Here is a 22,364-nt window from a genome sequence, read left to right on the forward strand (position 1 = left end):
CCCAACAAGATGGAATGAGTCCTATCCTCCCCCAAAAAAGACAGACAATCCCTCACACAACTCCAATGATAGTAAAGTTAAAAAAAGAAAAGTTACGACTTTGCAAGAAACTTTTTTTTTTTTTAACCTTGTTTTATTGAAGATTATACAACATAATGAGATTACACCATAGAGCAAACGGCTTTTCTCATTGCTCGTTAATAATGTCTGGCAAAGTTAACCCTTATACCATAGGTCTAATATCTTAACCTAAACCATAAGACGCCCATGTCAGGCACCAAATATCTTATATTTCATCTTGAGAGAATCCTCCTCGTTACCTGGGGACTGAGTCAAAGGAGAATCAAACCAAGGCCTCTATACCTGATCACATTTTTGAGGACAAGGTCTATTTTTTATATAGCCCCCTCTGGTAAGAAGCTGCACTACCATACTGACCCAGTGTGAAGTCCACAGGGTCTTCATCCATCTCATGGAGATAATTTTGCAAGCCAAAAAGAAGTGTGTGAGGATAGTGAGGCCTCCTTATCCTGGTTTCCAAATACACACCTTGGGGCAGAGGGGTACAAGGGATTGTATGATTTCGATGAGGATAGTTATGGCCTCACTCCAAAAGTCTGCAGTAGACGGGCAAGACCATATCAGAAGTATGAAATCTGCCTCTTCCCCACACCTATGGCAGTCTGCAGTCGTGGATCTAGCCATTGTATATAACCTGCTAGGAATCAGGTAGCATTGATGAACTATATACATTTGGACTAGCTTGTTCTTAATTACCGTTGTAATGTTGTAGGGAGGTCAAGGCCTCGCTCCAATCCTCCTCTGGTAGGGAGTGTATTACTGTCCCCCATTTGGCCTCAACCAACAATGGCAATGAGGAACATGGGTGCATGAAAAGGAGATAAACCCCTTGGATCCCTGGCTCCCCTAAGAATCCCAATCAGGGTATGAGGATATGAGTGAATTTCTTAATGCCTGGGAACTGGATACTCAGGACACAGGTCTTCATTACAGATATCTAAAGAAAGCATGGCTGGGGATTTGATAGAGCTGTTGACATTGAGTAAAGGAAACAAGAACACCCTTGATATACAGGTCCTTCTCAAAAAATTAGCATATAGTGTTAAATTTCATTATTTACCATAATGTAATGATTACAATTAAACTTTCATATATTATAGATTCATTATCCACCAACTGAAATTTGTCAGGTCTTTTATCGTTTTAATACTGATGATTTTGGCGTACAACTCCTGATAACCCAAAAAACCTGTCTCAATAAATTAGCATATCAAGAAAAGGTTCTCTAAACGACCTATTACCCTAATCTTCTGAATCAACTAATTAACTGTAAACACATGCAAAAGATACCTGAGGCTTTTATAAACTCCCTGCCTGGTTCATTACTCAAAACCCCCATCATGGGTAAGACTAGCGACCTGACAGATGTCAAGAAGGCCATCATTGACACCCTCAAGCAAGAGGGTAAGACCCAGAAAGAAATTTCTCAACAAATAGGCTGTTCCCAGAGTGCTGTATCAAGGCACCTCAATAGTAAGTCTGTTGGAAGGAAACAATGTGGCAGAAAACGCTGTACAACAAGAAGAGGAGACCGGACCCTGAGGAAGATTGTGGAGAAGGACCGATTCCAGACCTTGGGGAACCTGAGGAAGCAGTGGACTGAGTCTGGTGTGGAAACATCCAGAGCCACCGTGCACAGGCGTGTGCAGGAAATGGGCTACAGGTGCCGCATTCCCCAGGTAAAGCCACTTTTGAGCTACAGAGAAGCAGCACTGGACTGTTGCTAAGTGGTCCCAAGTACTTTTTTCTGATGAAAGCAAATTTTGCATGTCATTCGGAAATCAAGGTGCCAGAGTCTGGAGGAAGACTGGGGAAAAGGAAATGCCAAAATGCCTGAAGTCCAGTGTCAAGTACCCACAGTCAGTGATGGTGTGGGGTGCCATGTCAGCTGCTGGTGTTGGTCCACTGTGTTTCATCAAGGGCAGGGTCAATGCAGCTAGCTATCAGGAGATTTTGGAGCACTTCATGCTTCCATCGGCTGAAATGCTTTATGGAGATGAAGATTTCATTTTTCAGCACGACCTGGCACCTGCTCACAGTGCCAAAACCACTGGTAAATGGTTTACTGACCATGGTATTACTGTGCTCAATTGGCCTGCCAACTCTCCTGACCTGAACCCCATAGAGAATCTGTGGGATATTGTGAAGAGAAAGTTGAGAGACGCAAGACCCAACACTCTGGATGAGCTTAAGGCCGCTATTGAAGCATCCTGGGCCTCCATAACATCTCAGCAGTGTCACAGGCTGATTGCCTCCATGCCACGCCGCATTGAAGCAGTCATTTCTGCCAAAGGATTCCCGACCAAGTATTGAGTGCATAACTGAACATTATTATTTGTTGGTTTTTTTGTTTGTTATTAAAAAACACTTTTATTTGATTGGATGGGTGAAATATGCTAATTTATTGAGACAGGTTTTTTGGGTTATCAGGAGTTGTATGCCAAAATCATCAGTATTAAAACAATAAAACACCTGACAAATTTCAGTTGGTGGATAATGAATCTATAATATATGAAAGTTAAATTTCATTATTTACCATAATGTAATGATTACAATTAAACACTATATGCTAATTTTTTGAGAAGGACCTGTATACCTGTGCCAGTGTCTTGACCCCTAACTTCAACTAGAACTGAGCACCTTGGGAATGTAGCATTTCGGGAAGAGCACTGTTATGCTATAAGGGGGACTCCACTACCGTGTTCTTTAATTGAAAATGTTTTGGATGGCGCTCCATACTTGAACCACAAATCTGTGAATTGGAAATTCGGATCATGACTATTGCTCTGGTGCCTCAAAGTCCCCCTGATAGACTCTGAAGACTCAAACAGATGTGTTCAGAATTAGTCAAATGAGTATCTGCTATCCAGTGTCTTAGAAAGCAAAGTTGGCCAACTAAGTAGTATAAGAAGCAGTCCGGGAGTGCCGCCCCTGCCTCATCCCCGGGCCTCTGAAGAGCGGTCACTTTCAGGTTGTCTGAGCCCCATATGAAGAATGCTAAATGGGAGTTGATCATAGCAAAGACCTTTTGTGGGACTATGGAGGCTGAATGTTCCAGAAAATTTAGGAAATTAGGGAGGACTATCATCTTAATGTCCTTGCTTTTCCCAGCTACTTAGAGGGAGCGTTCCCCATATTCTAATTTTCTCCCGCAGGTATAACAAAAGAGGGGATATATTTAAATCACAGATTTGCGTGTGATTTCTTGCTATGTGTATATCTAGATATTTAAAGTTGGGTACTATTTGTAGCATGCAGAATTCATCCCCTGCTTTCCATCCCATAGTGCTTAGAGGTAACCACATGGATTTTGCCAGTGTCATTTGTAGACCGGAGAACCATCCATATTCATCAATCAGATTCATTGCCAAAGGCAGTGTAACTCTTGGAGTAGCCCTAAACCGATTAAATCATCAGCAATATAACCCCAAGTGGTCCTCACAGGAACCCACTTTAATAACTTGATAGCCTGCAGTCTGCCTGATCCTGACAGCTAGTGGTTCAATGGCAAACACAAGGGGAGAGGGGGTCTGGTCCCTGTCCCCAAGGAATCAAAGCGGACATAAAACTATTAATCAGGACCTTGGCTTTCAGAGATCCATACAAGAATGCAATCCATTTTCTGAAGCCTGGTCCAAAGCCAAATTGTTGGAAGGCTTTCTCCAGATAGGCACACTCAGATGCATCAAAAGCCTTAGCAGCGTCCAGAGATGCCAAGGCCCAATCGTCCTCTCAATGTTTTGCAGTATTCCAGACCTTAATCCAACTGAAAATCTGTGGTCAGACTTGAAGATCGCTGAAAGGTTGACTGGGATCTATTGGGTAAGCTTTCTCCTTGTGAAGTGACATCCCAAGTCTGGCACACCAGCATGAGGACCAAGCCCCCTTGAGACTTTGCCAAGTCTTCACCCCAGCCTCGCCTCCACCCCTCGAACCTTCCATAGTCCCACCAACCACTCTTGGAAAAACTCCACTTCTGCACCATGTCCTCACCAACCACACATGAACACTTCCCATCTAACACCAGATCATATAGGTAGAGAGCGGCTTTTGTTTGGGATAAAAGATTTTTTTAACCTGCCACCATGACAAGGTAGACTTTAATTTTTTGTCCGGGCCCAACTCTAATCTATTACACATTTGTTAAAATATCAAATACTCTTTTTAGGTATATTTTTCTTTTTTTTTTATATATATGACCAATAATATCACATACAAGAGACAAATACCGTCACACCATGGCCAGACCACATATTACCACCACACAGTAACTGGATAATACTACACACGGGATAAATACCGCCACACCATGACCAGATCACATATTACCACCACATAGTGACCGAATACTACAATACTTATTAATAATAAGAAAATACAATACTGATATTACCATAAGTGTCATTATACACAGGAGCTCTGTATATATTATACAGTGTATAGTGTCAGTGTACAGGTAATACAGTGATCAGCAGTGACATTATACACAAGAGCTCTATATAGTGTACAGGTAATTGTTATGATCTTGTGGCCTTGGAGCAGCATGAGACGTACTCTGGAGAAGGTGGTCCCTGTACTGACCGCAAACCCTGAACCTAGCAGCGCAACTAAAAATAGCCGTGGGGGGTACCTAACGCTCCCTAGACCCCTCGACACAGCCTAAGATCTAACTACCCCTAAGGACAGAAACAGGAAACCTATCTTGCCTCAGAGAAAATCCCCAAAGGATAGATAGCCCCCCACAAATATTGGCGGTGAGAGGAGAGGGAAATAACATACGTAGATGTGAAATCAGATTTTAGCATAGGAGGCCATACTAGCTAAAAAGAAAGAATAGAACAGAGTACTATGCGGTCAGTATAAAAACACTAGAAAATATCCACCGCAGAAAATACGGATCACCACATCTGACTAAAGACATGGGGGTATATCTGCATCTCCAGAGAAATAGCTAGGCTGCAAAAAATCCTTCACAGACCAAGCTGGACAAGACAAAAACAAGAAAATGCACAGAACTATAAGGTCCACTGCAGGTGGACAGCAAAAACAAAGCCAGGACTTATCTTTGTAGAAAAACAGCAAACTGGAGAGACCAGCAGGGAAGTGAATCTTTCAAGAACAATGGACAACTGGCACTGACTAAAGGATCCAGCAAAGCTATATACCCCAGTCAGTTTTGCAATTAGTAGATACACCTGTCCACTCCTGCAGTCCAGGCACAACTGCATTACCCTCTACAACCACCGGAGGGAGCCCAAAAGCTGAATTCACAACAGTACCCCCCCCCCCCTTGAGGAGGGGTCACCGAACCCTCACCAGAGCCCCCAGGCCGATCAGGATGAGCCTGATGAAAGGCACGAACCAAATCAACGGCATGGACATCAGAGGCAGAAACCCAAGAATTATCCTCCTGGCCATAACCCTTCCACTTGACAAGGTACTGAAGCTTCCGCCTCGAAAAATGGGAATCCAAAATCTTCTCAACAACATATTCCAACTCCCCATCGACCAATACAGGGGCCGGAGGATCAACAGAGGGAACAACGGGCTCCACATATTTCCGCAACAAAGATCTATGGAAGACATTATGAATAGCAAAAGAGGCCGGAAGCGCCAGGCGAAAGGACACCGGATTAATAATCTCAGAAATCCTATAAGGACCAATAAATCGAGGCTTAAACTTAGGGGAAGAAACCTTCATAGGAACATGACGGGAAGATAATCAAACCAGATCACCAACCCGAAGACGGGAACCAACACACCGACGACGGTTAGCAAAACGCTGAGCCTCCTCCTGAGACAGCACCAAATTGTCCACCACACAAGCCCAAATCTGCTGCAACCTGTCGACCACAGAATCCACACCAGGAAGGTCAGAAGGCTCAACCTGCCCAGAAGAAAAACGAAGATGAAACCCAAAATTAAAAAAAAAGGCAAAACCAAAGTAGCCGAACTAGCCCGATTATTAAGGGCAAACTCAGCCAATGGCAAAAAAGCCACCCAATCATCCTGATCAGCAGACACAAAGCATCTCAAATAGGTCTCCAAGGTCTGATTAGTTCGCTCAGTCTGGCCATTTGTCTGAGGATGAAATGCAGAGGAAAAAGACATATCAATGCCCAGCCTAGCACAAAAGGCCCGCCAAAACCTGGAAACAAACTGGGAACCTCTGTCGGACACAATATTCTCCAGAATACCATGCAAACGGACCACATGCTGAAAAAACAACGGAACCAAATCAGAAGAAGAAGGCAATTTAGGCAAAGGCACCAAATGAACCATCTTAGAAAATCGGTCACAGACAACCCAGATAACCGACATTCTTTGGGAAACAGGAAGATCGGAAATAAAATCCATAGAAATATGCGTCGAAGGTCTCTCAGGGACCGGCAATGGCAAAAGCAACCCACTAGCGCGGGAACAGCAAGGCTTAGCCCGCGCACAAATCCCACAGGACTGCACAAAAGAACGCACATCCTGTGACAAAGAAGGCCACCAAAAGGACCTACCAACCAAATCTCTGGTACCAAACATCCCAGGATGGCCAGCTAACACAGAACAATGAACCTCAGAAATCACTTTACTAGTCCATCTATCAGGAACAGTTTCCCCACAGGACAACGGTCAGGCTTATCAGCCTGAAATTCCTGAAGAACCCGTCGCAAATCAGGGGAGATGGCAGAAAGAATCACCCCTTCCTTCAAAATGCCGACCGGCTCAAGAACCCCAGGGGAATCAGGAAAAAACTCCTAGAGAGGGCACCCGCCTTAACATTTTTAGTACCAGGAATGTACGAGACCACAAAATCAAAACGGGAGAAAAACAGGGACCATCGAGCCTGTCTAGGATTCAGCCGTTTGGCAGACTCGAGGTAAATCAGATTCTTATGATCGGTCAGGACCACAATACGGTGCTTGGCCCCCTCAAGCCAATGTCGCCACTCCTCAAATGCCCACTTCATAGCCAACAACTCCCGATTGCCGACATCATAATTGCGTTCCGCAGGCGAAAACTTCCGAGAAAAGAAGGCACACGGTTTCATCAAGGAACCATCAGAATTTCTCTGAGACAAAACAGCCCCTGCCCGAATCTCAGACGCGTCAACCTCAACCTGAAATGGAAGAGAAACATCTGGCTGACGCAACACAGGGGCAGAAGTAAATCGGCGTTTAAGCTCCTGAAAGGCAGAAACAGCCGCAGAGGACCAATTCGTCACATCAGCGCCTTTCTTGGTCAAATCGGTTAAAGGTTTAACCACACTGGAGAAGTTGGCAATGAAACGACGATAAAAATTAGCAAAGCCCAAGAATTTCTGAAGGCTCTTCACAGATGTGGGCTGAATCCAATCATGAATGGCCTGAAGCTTAACCGGATCAATTTCTATAGATGAGGGAGAAAAAATGAAACCCAAAAAAGAAACCTTCTGCACTCCAAAGAGGCACTTTGATCCCTTCACAAACAAAGCATTATTACGGAGGATCTGAAATACCATCCTGACCTGTTTCACATGAGACTCCCAATCATTGGAAAAAATCAAAATATCATCCAAATATACAACCATGAATTTATCAAGATAACTCCGAAAGATATCATGCATGAAGGATTGGAACACAGATGGGGCATTAGAGAATCCGAATGGCATCACAAGGTATTCAAAATGGCCTTCGGGCGTATTAAATGCAGTTTTCCATTCGTCACCCTGCTTGATACGAATAAGATTATATGCCCCTCGAAGGTCAATCTTAGTAAACCAGCTAGACACCTTAATCCTAGCAAACAAATCAGTAAGCAAAAGCAAGGGGTATTGATCTTATTCAAGAGGCGATAATCAATACAGGGTCTCAAGGAGCCATCCTTCTTGGCAACAAAAAAGAACCCAGCTCCCAACGGTGAAGAAGATGGCCGAATATGCCCTTTCTCCAAAGACTCCTTAATTTAGCTCCGCATGGTGGTATGTTTAGGCACAGACAGGTTGAAAAGTCGGCCCTTAGGGAACTTACAACCTGGAATCAAATCAATAGCACAATCACAGTCCCTATGCGGTGGAAGGGAACTGGATTTGGGCTCATCGAATACATCCTGGAAGTCAGACAAAAACTCAGGAACTTCAGAAGAGGGGTGAGAGGAGATTGACATCAAAGGAACCTGATCATGAACCCCCTGACAACCCCAACTAGTCACAGACATGGATTTCCAATCTAACACCGGATTATGTAGCTGCAACCATGGAAAACCCAGCACAATATCATGCAAATTATGCAACACCAGAAAACGACAATCTTCCTGATGGGCTGGCGCCATGCGCATGGTCAGCTGTGTCCAAAACTGAGGTTTATTTTTGCCAACGGTGTAGCATCAATGCCCCTCAAAGGAATAGGGTTCTGCAAAGGCTGCAAGGGAAAACCACAACGTCTGGCAAATTCTAAGTCCATTAAGTTCAGAGCGGCGCCTGAATCCACAAATGCCATGACAGAAAATGATGATAATGAGCAGATCAAGGTCACAGATAACAGAAATTTAGGTTATATAGTACTGATGGCAACAGAACTAGCGATCCTCTTAGTACGCTTAGGGCAATCAGAAATAACATGAGCAGAATCGCCGCAGTAAAAACACAACCTATTCTGACGCCTGAATGTTTGACGTTCAGCTCTAGACAAAATCCTATCACACTGCATAGGCTCAGGGCTCCGCTCAGAGGACAACGCCATAGATTGCACAACTCTGCGCTCGCGCAAGCGCCGATCAATCTGAATGGCCAGAGACATAGAATCACTCAGACCAGCAGGCGTGGGGAACCCCACCATAACATCTTTAACGGATTCAGAAAGACCCTTTCTGAAAATTGCCGCCAAGGCATTCTCATTCCATTTAGTCAGTACAGACCATTTTCTAAATTTCTGGCAATACAATTCTGCCGCTTCTTGACCTTGACACAGGACTAACAAGATTTTCTCAGCCTGATCCACAGAATTAGGCTCATCATACAACAACCCCAATGCCTGAAAGAACGAATCAACATTAAGCAAAGCAGGATTGCCAGATTCCAGGGAAAATGCCCAATCCTGTGGGTCACCACGCAGCAGAGATATGATGTTTTTAACCTGCTGAATAGGATCACCAGAAGACCGGGGTCTTAATGCAAAAAAACAGTTTACAGTTATTTTTGAAACTCAAAAATTTGGATCTGTCTCCAAAGAATAAATCAGGAGTGGGAATCTTAGGCTCTAAGGCAGGAGTCTGAACAATGAAATCTGAAATACCCTGTACCCTAGCAGCAAGCTGATCCACCCGAGAAACTAACTCCTGAACATTCATGTTAATACTAGACTCCGTAGCCACCCAGAGGTAAAGAGGGAGGAACAGACCAAACAGGCTAAGGAAAAAAAAATGGCTCAAAATCTTTCCACCCTTCTTCTGAGATGCAATTAACTCATTGTTGGCCAATTGTACTGTTATGATCTGGTGGCCTTGGAGCAGCATGAGACGTACTCTGGAGAAGGTGGTCCCTGTACTGACCGCAAACCCTGAACCTAGCAGCGCAACTAAAAATAGCCGTGGGGGGTACCTAACGCTCCCTAGACCCCTCGACACAGCCTAAGATCTAACTACCCCTAAAGACAGAAACAGGAAACCTATCTTGCCTCAGAGAAAATCCCCAAAAGATAGATAGCCCCCCACAAATATTGACGGTGAGAGGAGAGGGAAATAACATACGTAGATATGAAATCAGATTTTAGCATAGGAGGCCATACTAGCTAAAAAGAAAGAATAGAACAGAGTACTATGCGGTCAGTATAAAAACACTAGAAAATATCCACCGCAGAAAATACGGATCACCACATCTGACTAAAGACATGGGGGGTATATCTGCATCTCCAGAGAAATAGCTAGGCTGCAAAAAATCCTTCACAGACCAAGCTGGACAAGACAAAAACAAGAAAATGCACAGAACTATAAGGTCCACTGCAGGTGGACAGCAAAAACAAAGCCAGAACTTATCTTTGTAGAAAAACACAGCAAACTGGAGAGACCAGCAGGGAAGTGAATAATGGACAACTGGCACTGACTAAAGGATCCAGCAAAGCTATATACCCCAGTCAGTTTTGCAATTAGTAGATACACCTGTCCACTCCTGCGGTCCAGGCACAACTGCATTACCCTCTACAACCACCGGAGGGAGCCCAAAAGCTGAATTCACAACAGGTAATACAGTGATCACCGGTGACATTACACACAGGAGCTCTGTGTACACTATATAGTGTACAGATAAAAACACTGCCTCACCAGTGACGTCTCTAGTCCTTCATCTTTGCTTTTCCTCTTCATCCAGCACAGGCAACAATCACTTCTTCCTGCCAGGGCTTGTCTCTGCAGAAAATAACACAGTTATCTAGAGCACCGCTTGCAGAGCACATTGCCTATTTTTTTCCCAACTTCTACACTACACCTGATGAAGAAAAAAAAAGACAGTGCCGCCCTACGAAATAACAGGACCCCCACCCCATTGAAAATGTTATCCTCAAAAATGCATCATAGCAGTAATACAATCCCTTAATTAGCCCCTACAGTAACAATATCCCCCATCCTTCCCCCTTGTGTCTCATTCCTAGGTCCTTGAGGCTCATTCCTGACCCCAGCCATATGTTCTCCCATCCTGGTCCCTTATGTTCTCCCATTCTGCCCCGTATGTCTTTATTCTGCCCCGTATGTCTTTATTCTGCCCCATATGTTGTCCCATCCTGCCCCATGATCCTGACATCTCTGTCCTGCCCCATGATCTTGACGTCTCCATCCTGCCCCATGATCCTGATGTTTCCATACTGCCCCATGATCCTGAAGTCTCCATCCTGCCCCATGATTCTGTCTCCTCCATCCTGCCCCATGATTCCGCCTTTTCAATCCTGCCCCATGATTCTGTCTCCATCCTGACACATGATGCTGCCCCCCCATCCTGCCCATGATTCTGCATTCTCCACCCTGCCCAATTATTCTGTCTCCTCCATTCTTCTCCATGATCCTTCCCCCTCCATCCTGCCCCACGATTCTGCCCCCTCCATCCTGCCCCATGATTCTGTCTTCTCCATCCTGCCCCATGATTCCGCCTTTTCCATCTAGCCCCATGATTCTGTTTCCTCCATCCTGACACATGACGCTGCCCCCTCCATCCTGCCCCATTATTCTGCATTCTCCATCCTGCCCATGATTCTGCCTCCTCCATGCTGCCCCATGATTCTGCCCCTCTATCCTGCCCCCTCCACCCTTCCCCATGATCCTTCCCCCTCCATTCTGCCCCATGATTCTGCCTCTGCCATCCTGCCACATGATTCTGCTTTCTCCATCCTGCCCCATGATCCTTCACCCTCTATCTTGCCCCATGATCCTGCCCGCCTGTGATTGGCTGGCGGCTTTTAACTATTGTATTGCGGGCCCGCACGGCAATAGATTTTAACTGAATGTGCATCAGAGGATGGACATTCAGTAACTGAACCATCAGGATCCTGCCCATGGGGCCCAGTAGCAGATACCTTGAAACAGCCTTTCTGCCAACTGAGATTTTGATTTGGCTTTTATCCTAAGTCATATTGCAAGGCTCATTAAAGGGTTGATATTGACTTGTAGAATTGCTACTTCCAATAGGTGGCGCTATAGTTCAAGTCCTTGTACTCTCTAAAGAGACAATTTGCATATTTAATTTCCCAGAGGAGCATGCAAGGCAATTAAACCTCATACTGGCATGTCAGACCTGGCATGTCACCGGGCCCCTGCCGGTTCAGTAATTGAATGTGCATCCTCTGACGTACGTTCCGTTAAAATCTATTGCTGTGCAGGCCCGCCTATGAAATGGCCACAGTGTGAACGTGCTCTTACACTTTGCGCATATGCAAGCTTATAGTCCAGCTCACTTTTTTTGGCTTGCTTTTTTTCTCTTTGTGTTTGTGTTTCAGTCTTAGTGTCTATTGTATTTTTGGCAAACTGACATGCCTGAGAAATGACATTCTGGTAACTCCTTACCTTAATTTTTTTGGGGGTAATACCCCGGGCTTGTGATTTAAATTCTGATTCATTATTGCAATTAAACTGAAGGTATCAAAATTTACCTTTTGGTATCACAGTCGGCAAATGTGTAGGGTGGAGGCGGATGTAATGCAATAAGCTACTAGCTGCTGTTTTCTTGTGGTTTGTAGCCCACCCTGTTCTATCGTGGGTGATCCTCAGATCCAAGAAATCTAGGGAAATTGTGGAAAAATGTCCAAATTATTAAGACTTGACATAAACTCCTGATAAACTTCCATAGAACCAGTCCCAAAAAATAGCACATCGTCAATGTACCCCCAACATCTGTACACATGAAATTGTAAAGGTATAAAGGGAACAGATTGGTCTCCGCACTCCAACCCAAAAAGAGGTTACTCCTTATTTACTTCTGTGCAGTTTCTTGTTTTTCTCCCAGTTTTTCTCTATTTGACACATAATTGCCTTTCTTTGGTGCCTGGCATATACCTCCCTTTTTCATATTTGACCATCCCCTGGGATAAACAAGTGTTCACCCTCATAACATTTCACGGAACAAAAACCAACGAAAAGAGAATAAAAACGAAACTAAGAGGAAAGTTATTTTGGACTTCGTACATAGACCTCTCGTCATCCTTGAACTTCACGGGATTAATTTACACAACAACCAACAGTTTGAAACATTTTTATTACTTTTCTTGTATCAAAACTGATGTTTTTTTTAACCTTCGCTACATTTGTATCCATGATCAGTGTCGTTTTCTATATTTCAGCCTAGCTAGACTGTTTTTGCATATGACCGCATAGTTTAACAGATCTGCTGTCTTCAGAGAGCATTGGCACTTACAGTGTCGGGTGGGGTGACAAGGGCCCACCCAAGGGCACAATAATCACAGCCGCCCGAGCCCATGGGGAGGGAGGCCGGAGGGGACACATACTGGAAGGGGCTCCAGATCAGGGACACTATATATAACTAAAGACGCAGGATGAGGAACATTATTACAGGAAGGGCAAGGATGGGGACATTATTTCAGACTGGGGCACAGGACGAGGAACATTATTACAGGAAGGAGCCTGAATGGGGGACATTATCACATGGGGTGGCGAACACGAATGTCTTTATTGGATCTAGAATGCTACCAAGGCCCATACATCTGTCCAACATGCAGTTGGGGGCCCAGGTCCAAGTTTTGCACCAGGGCCTATCTGACTCTAGTTACATCCTTGGGTCCACCAGTGACACTGATTATGGGGACCCACTTTTTGGAAGCATGAAAATATTACCTGACCCCCGTTCACAATGATGCCATCTATACGCAAAACTTCCCCCTCACACAGTGATACCCCCTTTCTGCCCTGTATGGTGTCCTCCACTTCAGTCGAAAAGGAACATGATAAAAAAAATCTCACCTAGCCCCATTCCCACAGTGAGCAAAGGTCTCAGTTCTGTACTGCCTCTATACCACAAGGCAGCAGACCTGATGTAGTGACATCATCGTGCCTCCTGCAGAAATGATGTAGTGACATCATCGTGCCTCCTGCAGACCTGTAGTGACATCATTGTGCCTCCTGTAGACCTGTAGTGACATCATCGTGCCTCCTGCAGACATGTAGTGACATCATCGTGCCTCCTGCAGAAATGATGTAGTGACATCATCGTGCCTCCTGCAGACCTGTAGTGACATCATCGTGCCTCCTGTAGACCTGTAGTGACATCATTGTGCCTCCTGCAGACATGAAGTGACATAATCGTGCCTCCTGCAGAAATGATGTAGTGACATCATGGTGCCTCCTGCAGACCTGTAGTGACATCATTGTGCCTCCTGTAGACCTGTAGTGACATCATCGTGCCTCCTGCAGACATGTAGTGACATCATCGTGCCTCCTGCAGAAATGATGTAGTGACATCATCGTGCCTCCTGCAGACCTGTAGTGACATCATCGTGCCTCCTGTAGACCTGTAGTGACATCATCGTGCCTCCTGCAGACATGTAGTGACATCATCGTGCCTCCTGCAGAAATGATGTAGTGACATCATCGTGCCTCCTGCAGACCTGTAGTGACATCATCGTGCCTCCTGTAGACCTGTAGTGACATCATTGTGCCTCCTGCAGACATGTAGTGACATAATCGTGCCTCCTGCAGAAATAATGTAGTGACATAATCGTGCCTCCTGCAGACATGTAGTGACATCATCGTACCTCCTGCAGAAATGATGTAGTGATATCATCGTGCCTCCTGCAGACATGTAGTGACATTATCGTGCCTCCTGCAGACATGACGTAGTGACATCATTGTGCCTCCTGGAGACATGACGTAGTGACATCATCGTGCCTCCTGTAGAAATGATGTAGTGACATCATCGTGCCTCCTGCAGACATGATGTAGTGATATCATTGTGCCTCCTGGAGACATGACATAGTGGCATCATCGTGCCTCCTGCAGACCTAATGTAGTGACATCGTGCCTCCTGCAGATATGACGTAGTGACCTCATTGTGCCTCCTGGAGACATGACGTAGTGACATCATCGTGCCTGCTGCAGACATGACGTAGTGACATTGTGCCCCCTGCAGACATGACATAGTGACTTTATCGTGCCTCCTGCAGACATGACGTAGTGACATCATCGTGCCTCCTGCAGACATGACGTAGTGACATCATCGTGCCTGCTGCAGACATGACGTAGTGACATTGTGCCCCCTGCAGACATGACATAGTGACTTTATCGTGCCTCCTGCAGACATGACGTAGTGACATCATCGTGCCTCCTGCAGACATGACGTAGTGACATCATCGTGCCTCCTGCAGACATGACGTAGTGACAGCATCGTGCCTCCTGCAGACATGATGTAGTGATATCATTGTGCCTCCTGGAGACATGACGTAGTGACATCATCGTGCCTCTTGCAGACATGACATAGTGACAGCACCGTGCCTCCTGCAGACATGACGTAGTGACATCATCGTGCCTCCTGCAGACATGACATAGTGACAGCATCATGCCTCCTGCAGACATGACGTAGTGACATCATCGTGCCTCCTGCAGACATGACATAGTGACAGCATCGTGCCTCCTGCAGACATGATGTAGTGATATCATTGTGCCTCCTGGAGACATGACGTAGTGACATCATCGTGCCTCTTGCAGACATGACGTAGTGACAGCATCGTGCCTCCTGCAGACATGACGTAGTGACATCATCGTGCCTCCTGCAGACATGACATAGTGACAGCATCATGCCTCCTGCAGACATGACGTAGTGACAGCATCGTGCCTCCTGCAGACATGACGTAGTGAAATCATCGTGCCTCCTGCAGACATGACGTAGTGACAGCATCGTGCCTCCTGCAGACATGATGTAGTGATATCATTGTGCCTCCTGGAGACATGACGTAGTGACATCATCGTGCCTCCTGCAGACATGACGTAGTAACATCATCGTGCCTCCTGCAGACATGACGTAGTGAAATCATCGTGCCTCCTGCAGACATGACGTAGTGACATCATCGTGCCTCCTGCAGACATGACGTAGTGACAGCATCGTGCCTCCTGCAGACATGATGTAGTGACCTCATTGTGCCTCCTGGAGACATGACGTAGTGACATCATCGTGCCTCTTGCAGACATGACGTAGTGACAGCATCGTGCCTCTTGCAGACATGACGTAGTGACAGCATCGTGCCTCCTGCAGACATGACGTAGTGACATCATCGTGCCTCCTGCAGACATGATGTAGTGATATCATTGTGCCTCCTGCAGACATGACGTAGTGACAGCATCGTGCCTTCTGCAGACATGACGTAGTGAAATCATAGTGCCTCCTGCAGACATGACGTAGTGAAATCATCGTGCCTCCTGCAGACATGACGTAGTGACAGCATCATGCCTCCTGCAGACATGACGTAGTGACATCATCGTGCCTCCTGTAGACATGACGTAGTGACAGCATCGTGCCTCCCGCAGACATGATGTAGTGATATCATTGTGCCTCCTGGAGACATGACGTAGTGACATCATCGTGCCTCTTGCAGACATGACGTAGTGACAGCATCGTGCCTCTTGCAGACATGACGTAGTGACAGCATCGTGCCTCCTGCAGACATGACGTAGTGACATCATCGTGCCTCCTGCAGACATGATGTAGTGATATCATTGTGCCTCCTGCAGACATGACGTAGTGACAGCATCGTGCCTTCTGCAGACATGACGTAGTGAAATCATAGTGCCTCCTGCAGACATGACGTAGTGAAATCATCGTGCCTCCTGCAGACATGACGTAGTGACAGCATCATGCCTCCTGCAGACATGACGTAGTGACATCATCGTGCCTCCTGTAGACATGACGTAGTGACAGCATCGTGCCTCCCGCAGACATGACGTAGTGACATCATCGTGCCTCCTGCAAACATGACGTAGTGACAGCATCATGCCTCTTGCAGACATGACGTAGTGACATCATCGTGCCTCCTGCAAACATGACGTAGTGACAGCATCATGCCTCTTGCAGACATGACGTAGTGACATCATCGTGCCTCCTGCAGACATGACGTAGTGACATCATCGTGCCTCCTGCAGACATGACGTAGTGACATCATCGTGCCTCCTGCAGACATGACGTAGTGACATCATCGTGCCTCCTGCAGACATGACGTAGTGACAGCATCATGCCTCTTGCAGACATGACGTAGTGACATCATCGTGCCTCCTGCAGACATGACGTAGTGACATCATCGTGCCTCCTGCAGATGTGATGTAGTGATATCATTGTGCCTCCTGGAGACATGACGTAGTGACATCATCGTGCCTCCTGCAGACATGACGTAGTGACATCATCGTGCCTCCTGCAGACATGACGTATTGACATCATCGTGCCTCCTACAGACATGACGTAGTGACATCATCGTGCCTCCTGCAGACATGATGTAGTGACATCATCGTGCCTCCTGCAGATGTGATGTAGTAACCTTACTCCTTCTTGAGATGGCTTAATACACCGCTCATTATTACTATGCTGCGCTGTCACTTTATAGAAAGCTTTAATCTATTTCTTTTACGCTCTCCCTGTTGTAAACCATATTTGTGATACTCACGCTCTCCCTCTTTTTGGGATCCGCTCTCTTTGTTCTCTGATACCTGTTTTATATTAATTATTGCCTTGTATATCTAATCATGAATAATATATTTTTATATCTCATTTCGGACTCTATACTCCAGTTTTTGTGTATGCGTCCTTGATAGGAGTGTCCATATACGTATTATTTTATCAGCCTGCTATGAAGGCATAGGACCTTTTCTATGAATTGGGTGATTATGATCTCTGTTCCGATGACATTGTAAGATATTCATCCTCTATGGGGCTACCAAGGGCTACACTCAGCTTTCTCCATGAGCCACATGGTGAATGAACCACGCTGTGGTCGGGTACAAACGAACCCTTCTCCAGATGTGCACCGAACAATCTGTAGTAGTTCAGTGCGCACAGGCTGCCATTGTGCTCGGCAGCACGGGGACCGCACTGTGTACACATGGCGTTATGCTGCAGAAAAGATCATTTCACCTGACGAGCGAGCGTTTTGCTTTTGCTGCAGATGATTTACAACCTGTTTAGACTGCAAGATTATCAAAAAGTCGTCCACGATAATCTTGCCGTGTGGATGGACCTTCATTTTCAATTTTTTTTGGTCTCTTTTGGCGGGTCACACCCCATCCACCCCATTTCTGCAATGTGAACGTGTGTCTAGAAGGCGCAAAGGAGTCAGATGGCACTGAGGAGTCTGATGGCGCGGAGGAGTCTGATGGCGCGGAGGAGTCTGATGGCGCGGAGGAGTCTGATGGCACGAAGGAGTCTGATGGCACGGAGGAGTCTGAAGCAGCAGGCCAGCAAAGGAGGAAATGGCGCCTCGCGGGAGTCATGGCAACTCCTCTTCTTTTTGGGGGGGATAGTGTCCCAGTTATTTCAGGAGGATTGACAAGCATGGAGAGGTCGATGGTCGGTTTAATATTCCACCTTTATTTATGGCGGAGTCTGATGGCGCGGAGGAGTCTGATGGCGCAGAGGAGTCTAATGGCGCGGAGGAGTCTGATGGCGTGGAGGAGTCTGATGGCACGGAGGAGTCTGATGGCACGGAGGAGTCTGATGGCACAGAGGAGTCTGATGGCACGGAGGAGTCTGATGGCACGGAGGAGTCTGATGGCGCAGAGGAGTCTAATGGCGCGGAGGAGTCTGATGCAGCAGGCCAGCAAAGGAGGAAATGGCGCCTCGCGGGAGTCATGGCAACTCCTCTTCTTTTTGGGGGGGATGGTGTCCCAGTTATTTCAGGAGGATTGACAAGCATGGAGATGTCGATGGTCGGTTTAATATTCCACCTTTTTTTATGGCGGAGTCTGATGGCGCGGAGGAGTCTGATTGCGCTGCAGAGAAGTGTGATGGCGCGGAGGAGTGTGATGGCGCGGAGGAGTGTGATGGCGCGGAGGAGTCTGATGGCGCGGAGGAGTATGATGGCGCGGAGGAGTCTGATGGCACAGCAGGCCAGCAAAGGAGGAAATGGCGCCTCGCGGGAGTCATGGCAACTCCTCTCCCTTCTTTGAGGGGACGGTGTCCCAGTTATTTCAGGAGGGTGGACAAGCATGGAGATGTCGATGGTCGGTTTAATATTTCACCTTTATTTATTATCATTCATTGGAAGAATGAAAAAGGCATGAAAGATAACACAGCCCAATGTGACCGGATACATAGAACCACTGACACTAGTTCCACAATGAATAAAGTGTGCAGTTGCTAAGGAACACAAAAGAACCCCAGCAGGAAAATATAGGTGTTGCTAAGGAAGGCCTGGTCGGTTGCTAGGGAGCCCCACAGCCTTTTTTTTTTGTGACTGACAGAGAAGTGGTCACGTGACAGCCATTGACCCTCAAAGAGGAGGGCGTGGTCACTATTTTAATACTAAAGCCTTCTTTACATTTCATAACCAATCAACGGGCGCGAAGAGCAGTCGCTAGGAAAGCGGTTGCTAGGTGGAAGCGGACTCACCTTCGCTGATTGGAGGAAGCTGCTGTCGTGTGGCCACGCCCACCTCTCTCCCCTCGCGCTTATCTGGAGCCGGGCTTCTTTTGTTTCGGGGGCGCGCAGCAGAGTGCGGGTCGGCGGGGGCGCGCAGCTGATGGACGCGGTGTACAGGCGGCCTGATGTGCGCGCCGCCCTGCACTGACACTGCCCGGTGCGTCTGTGGGGAGAGGTGAGTGTGCACAGGGCTGTATGCGGCCACACTGATGTGTATATATATCTCCTCCCCATAGGGTGAACCCCACAGAGTGATAGAATGGGGGCCCCTGACCGCCCCTATATTAGTCCTCTATGGGAGTGATGGAATGAGTTGGGATCCATGTGGTGACATTGTAGGGCTCGGAAATGTGACATCATAGTGTGTACAGGGCCCCAGGGTGACAGTGGGCTCCAGGGTGACAGTGGGCCCCTGGGTGACAGTGGGCCGCTGGGTGACAGTGGGCTCCAGGATGACAGTGGGCCGCTGGGTGACAGTGGGCCGCTGGGTGACAGTGGGCCGCTGGGTGACAGTGGGCCGCTGGGTGACAGTGGGCCGCTGGGTGACAGTGGGCCCCTGGGTGACAGTGGGCCCCTGGGTGACAGTGGGCCGCTGGGTGACAGTGGGCCCCTGGGTGACAGTGGGCCCCTGGGTGACAGTGGGCCCCTGGGTGACAGTGGGCCCCTGGGTGACAGTGGGCTCCAGGGTGACAGTGGGCCGCTGGGTGACAGTGGGCTCCAGGGTGACAGTGGGCCGCTGGGTGACAGTGGGCTCCAGGATGACAGTGGGCCGCTGGGTGACAGTGGGCCGCTGGGTGACAGTGGGCCCCTGGGTGACAGTGGGCCCCTGGGTGACAGTGGGCCCCTGGGTGACAGTGGGCCCCTGGGTGACAGTGGGCCCCTGGGTGACAGTGGGCTCCAGGGTGACAGTGGGCCGCTGGGTGACAGTGGGCTCCAGGGTGACAGTGGGCCGCTGGGTGACAGTGGGCTCCAGGGTGACAGTGGGCCGTTGGGTGACAGTGGGCTCCAGGATGACAGTGGGCCGCTGGGTGACAGTGGGCTCCAGGATGACAGTGGGCCGCTGGGTGACAGTGGGCCGCTGGGTGACAGTGGGCCCCTGGGTGACAGTGGGCCGCTGGGTGACAGTGGGCCCCTGGGTGACAGAGGGCCGCTGGGTGACAGTGGGCCGCTGGGTGACAGTGGGCCCCTGGGTGACAGTGGGCCGCTGGGTGACAGTGGGCTCCAGGGTGACAGTGGGCCGCTGGGTGACAGTGGGCCGCTGGGTGACAGTGGGCCGCTGGGTGACAGTGGGCCCCTGGGTGACATTGGGCCGCTGGGTGACAGTGGGCCGCTGGGTGACAGTGGGCCCCTGGGTGACAGTGGGCCCCTGGGTGACAGTGGGCCGCTGGGTGACAGTGGGCCGCTGGGTGACAGTGGGCCCCTGGGTGACAGTGGGCCCCTGGGTGACAGTGGGCCGCTGGGTGACAGTGGGCTCCAGGCCGCAATATTTGCTTCCTTCTCGCCTTCCTAGAGCTATGGCATTCATTTTTTTTTTTTTTTGCACAAGTATTAATAATAATAATATTATTATTATTATTATTATTATTGTTTTGGGCCCTGAATGACTCTCATATATATATATTTTTTTTCAAATTCTTTTTATTTTGCGTGTTTTTATTTGTGTTTGTTTTTTTTTAACTATTCCAAGGTAAAGCTTCCATTTTAAAATAAAATATATATAATGTTATTAAAAATTTGTTTGAGATAATGTTTGTTAGATATTTCCTTAGGTTGGATTGTTCCACATGCGCCCATATTTTTTTTATAACAATACATTTTTTTTTTTATTAAAAAAAACAATCTTATAACAGAAAAAAACTTGATTACACAATTATACAATATAGCAGTCATGTCCACATTTTTTATTTTTATGATATTTACTTTCCGGGAAAAGGACGTGATGTGAATGTTTGTTTATACAGATATATGTATTTCTTGGTGTGAGTGCGCTGGTGACCTGTATGCCTGTACTGTGGTATTTATTGCTTCCTTCCATCCTCCTGGCTCTGGTGGACGCTCATCCCACCCTTCTGTCCCTCACAGGGGCTTTCTATAAGAGGCGGCGTCGGTGGGACATGACCCTAAATCCGAACTCATCATCTGGAACTGAATTATAGTTTCACCCGGCAACCAAGATGGAGTTTACGTTCGACATACACAAGATCTTCTCGGAGCCGATCACCAAGCTGGACAGCAGCCTTCTCCCGCAGCGGCGGCCGCTAATCTCCAGGTATGTAGGAGCCCAGTGTAGGGGGGTTCCTCGGGGGTGGGGCTAATGAGACATGTGACTACCTGTTATTTCATTGGCTGACACACAGATGTGAGCGGTCAGATTTCTGCTTTACTTCATACTGATTTTGAGCTGTTCTCTACTCCAATCGCATCCAGAGCTGCATACAAGAACAGACAGTTATTCCCTGCTGGGTTGTGGTCTGTCCAAATCTGCCCTGTATAATACACAGAGACATTTTAGGGGCTCAGCGTGGAGCTTGCATAGGACTGCACAGTGTTAGTGCAGTCTCCGAGGTGGCAGCTGCAGGGGGCACACAACTTTCTGTGCATAAGGGCTCTTTTCCACTTCAGAGGAAAAAACGGAGGTAAATCGTGCGATTGTCATGCGATTTTTTTTTTTTTTTTTTTTTTTTTTTTTTTCCCCCTCTTCTCACACCCATTGACTTAGGCTGGTTTCACATTTGCGTTTTTTTGCCGCTGCGTTTTAACGCATATAAACGCATGCGTTTTTTTCCCCTATATTTAACGCATATAAACGCATGCGTTTTTTTCCCCCCTATATTTAACATTAAAAACGCATGCGTTTTTTTTGTACGCATTTGACCGCGTTTGACGATGCATGCGTCTTTTCGATGCTTGCGTTTTGGTGCAGAAATGCAACATGTAGTAATTTCTAGAGGCGTTTTTTTGACGCAAAAAAACGCATGTGTTCGATTGTGTAAAAAAAAACAAACAAACAAACAAAAAAAACAACGTATTGCTGTCTATGTAAACGCATGCGTTTTTAAGCACGTGCGTTTGGTTGCCTTTTTGAACGCATGCGTTTCAATAGAGAAAAACAAGACTACACACTGATAAGCCACCCCCCACCATCAAGGTGATAAAGGGATCCAAACCCTAACCCAAGGGATCCAAACCCTAACCCTAGGGATCC

General features: G+C 47.2%; 1 protein-coding gene across 2 annotated transcripts in view; it reads left to right on the top strand.

The window, feature by feature from the left end:
* Positions 1-19,198: 19,198 nt before the first annotated feature.
* ATAT1 (alpha tubulin acetyltransferase 1) overlaps positions 19,199-22,364 on the top strand; it is a 30,512-nt gene continuing 27,346 nt past the window's right edge. For both annotated transcript variants that reach the window (XM_069746452.1, XM_069746453.1), the window contains exons 1-2: positions 19,199-19,334; positions 21,242-21,428. In XM_069746452.1, the coding sequence (XP_069602553.1) occupies positions 21,334-21,428 (95 nt within the window). In that variant the 5' untranslated portion in view covers positions 19,199-19,334; positions 21,242-21,333. The remainder of the gene's footprint in view (positions 19,335-21,241; positions 21,429-22,364) is intronic.

This window comes from Ranitomeya imitator, chromosome 2, assembly GCF_032444005.1.
Source record: "Ranitomeya imitator isolate aRanImi1 chromosome 2, aRanImi1.pri, whole genome shotgun sequence".
Classification (NCBI taxonomy): Eukaryota; Metazoa; Chordata; class Amphibia; order Anura; family Dendrobatidae; genus Ranitomeya; species Ranitomeya imitator.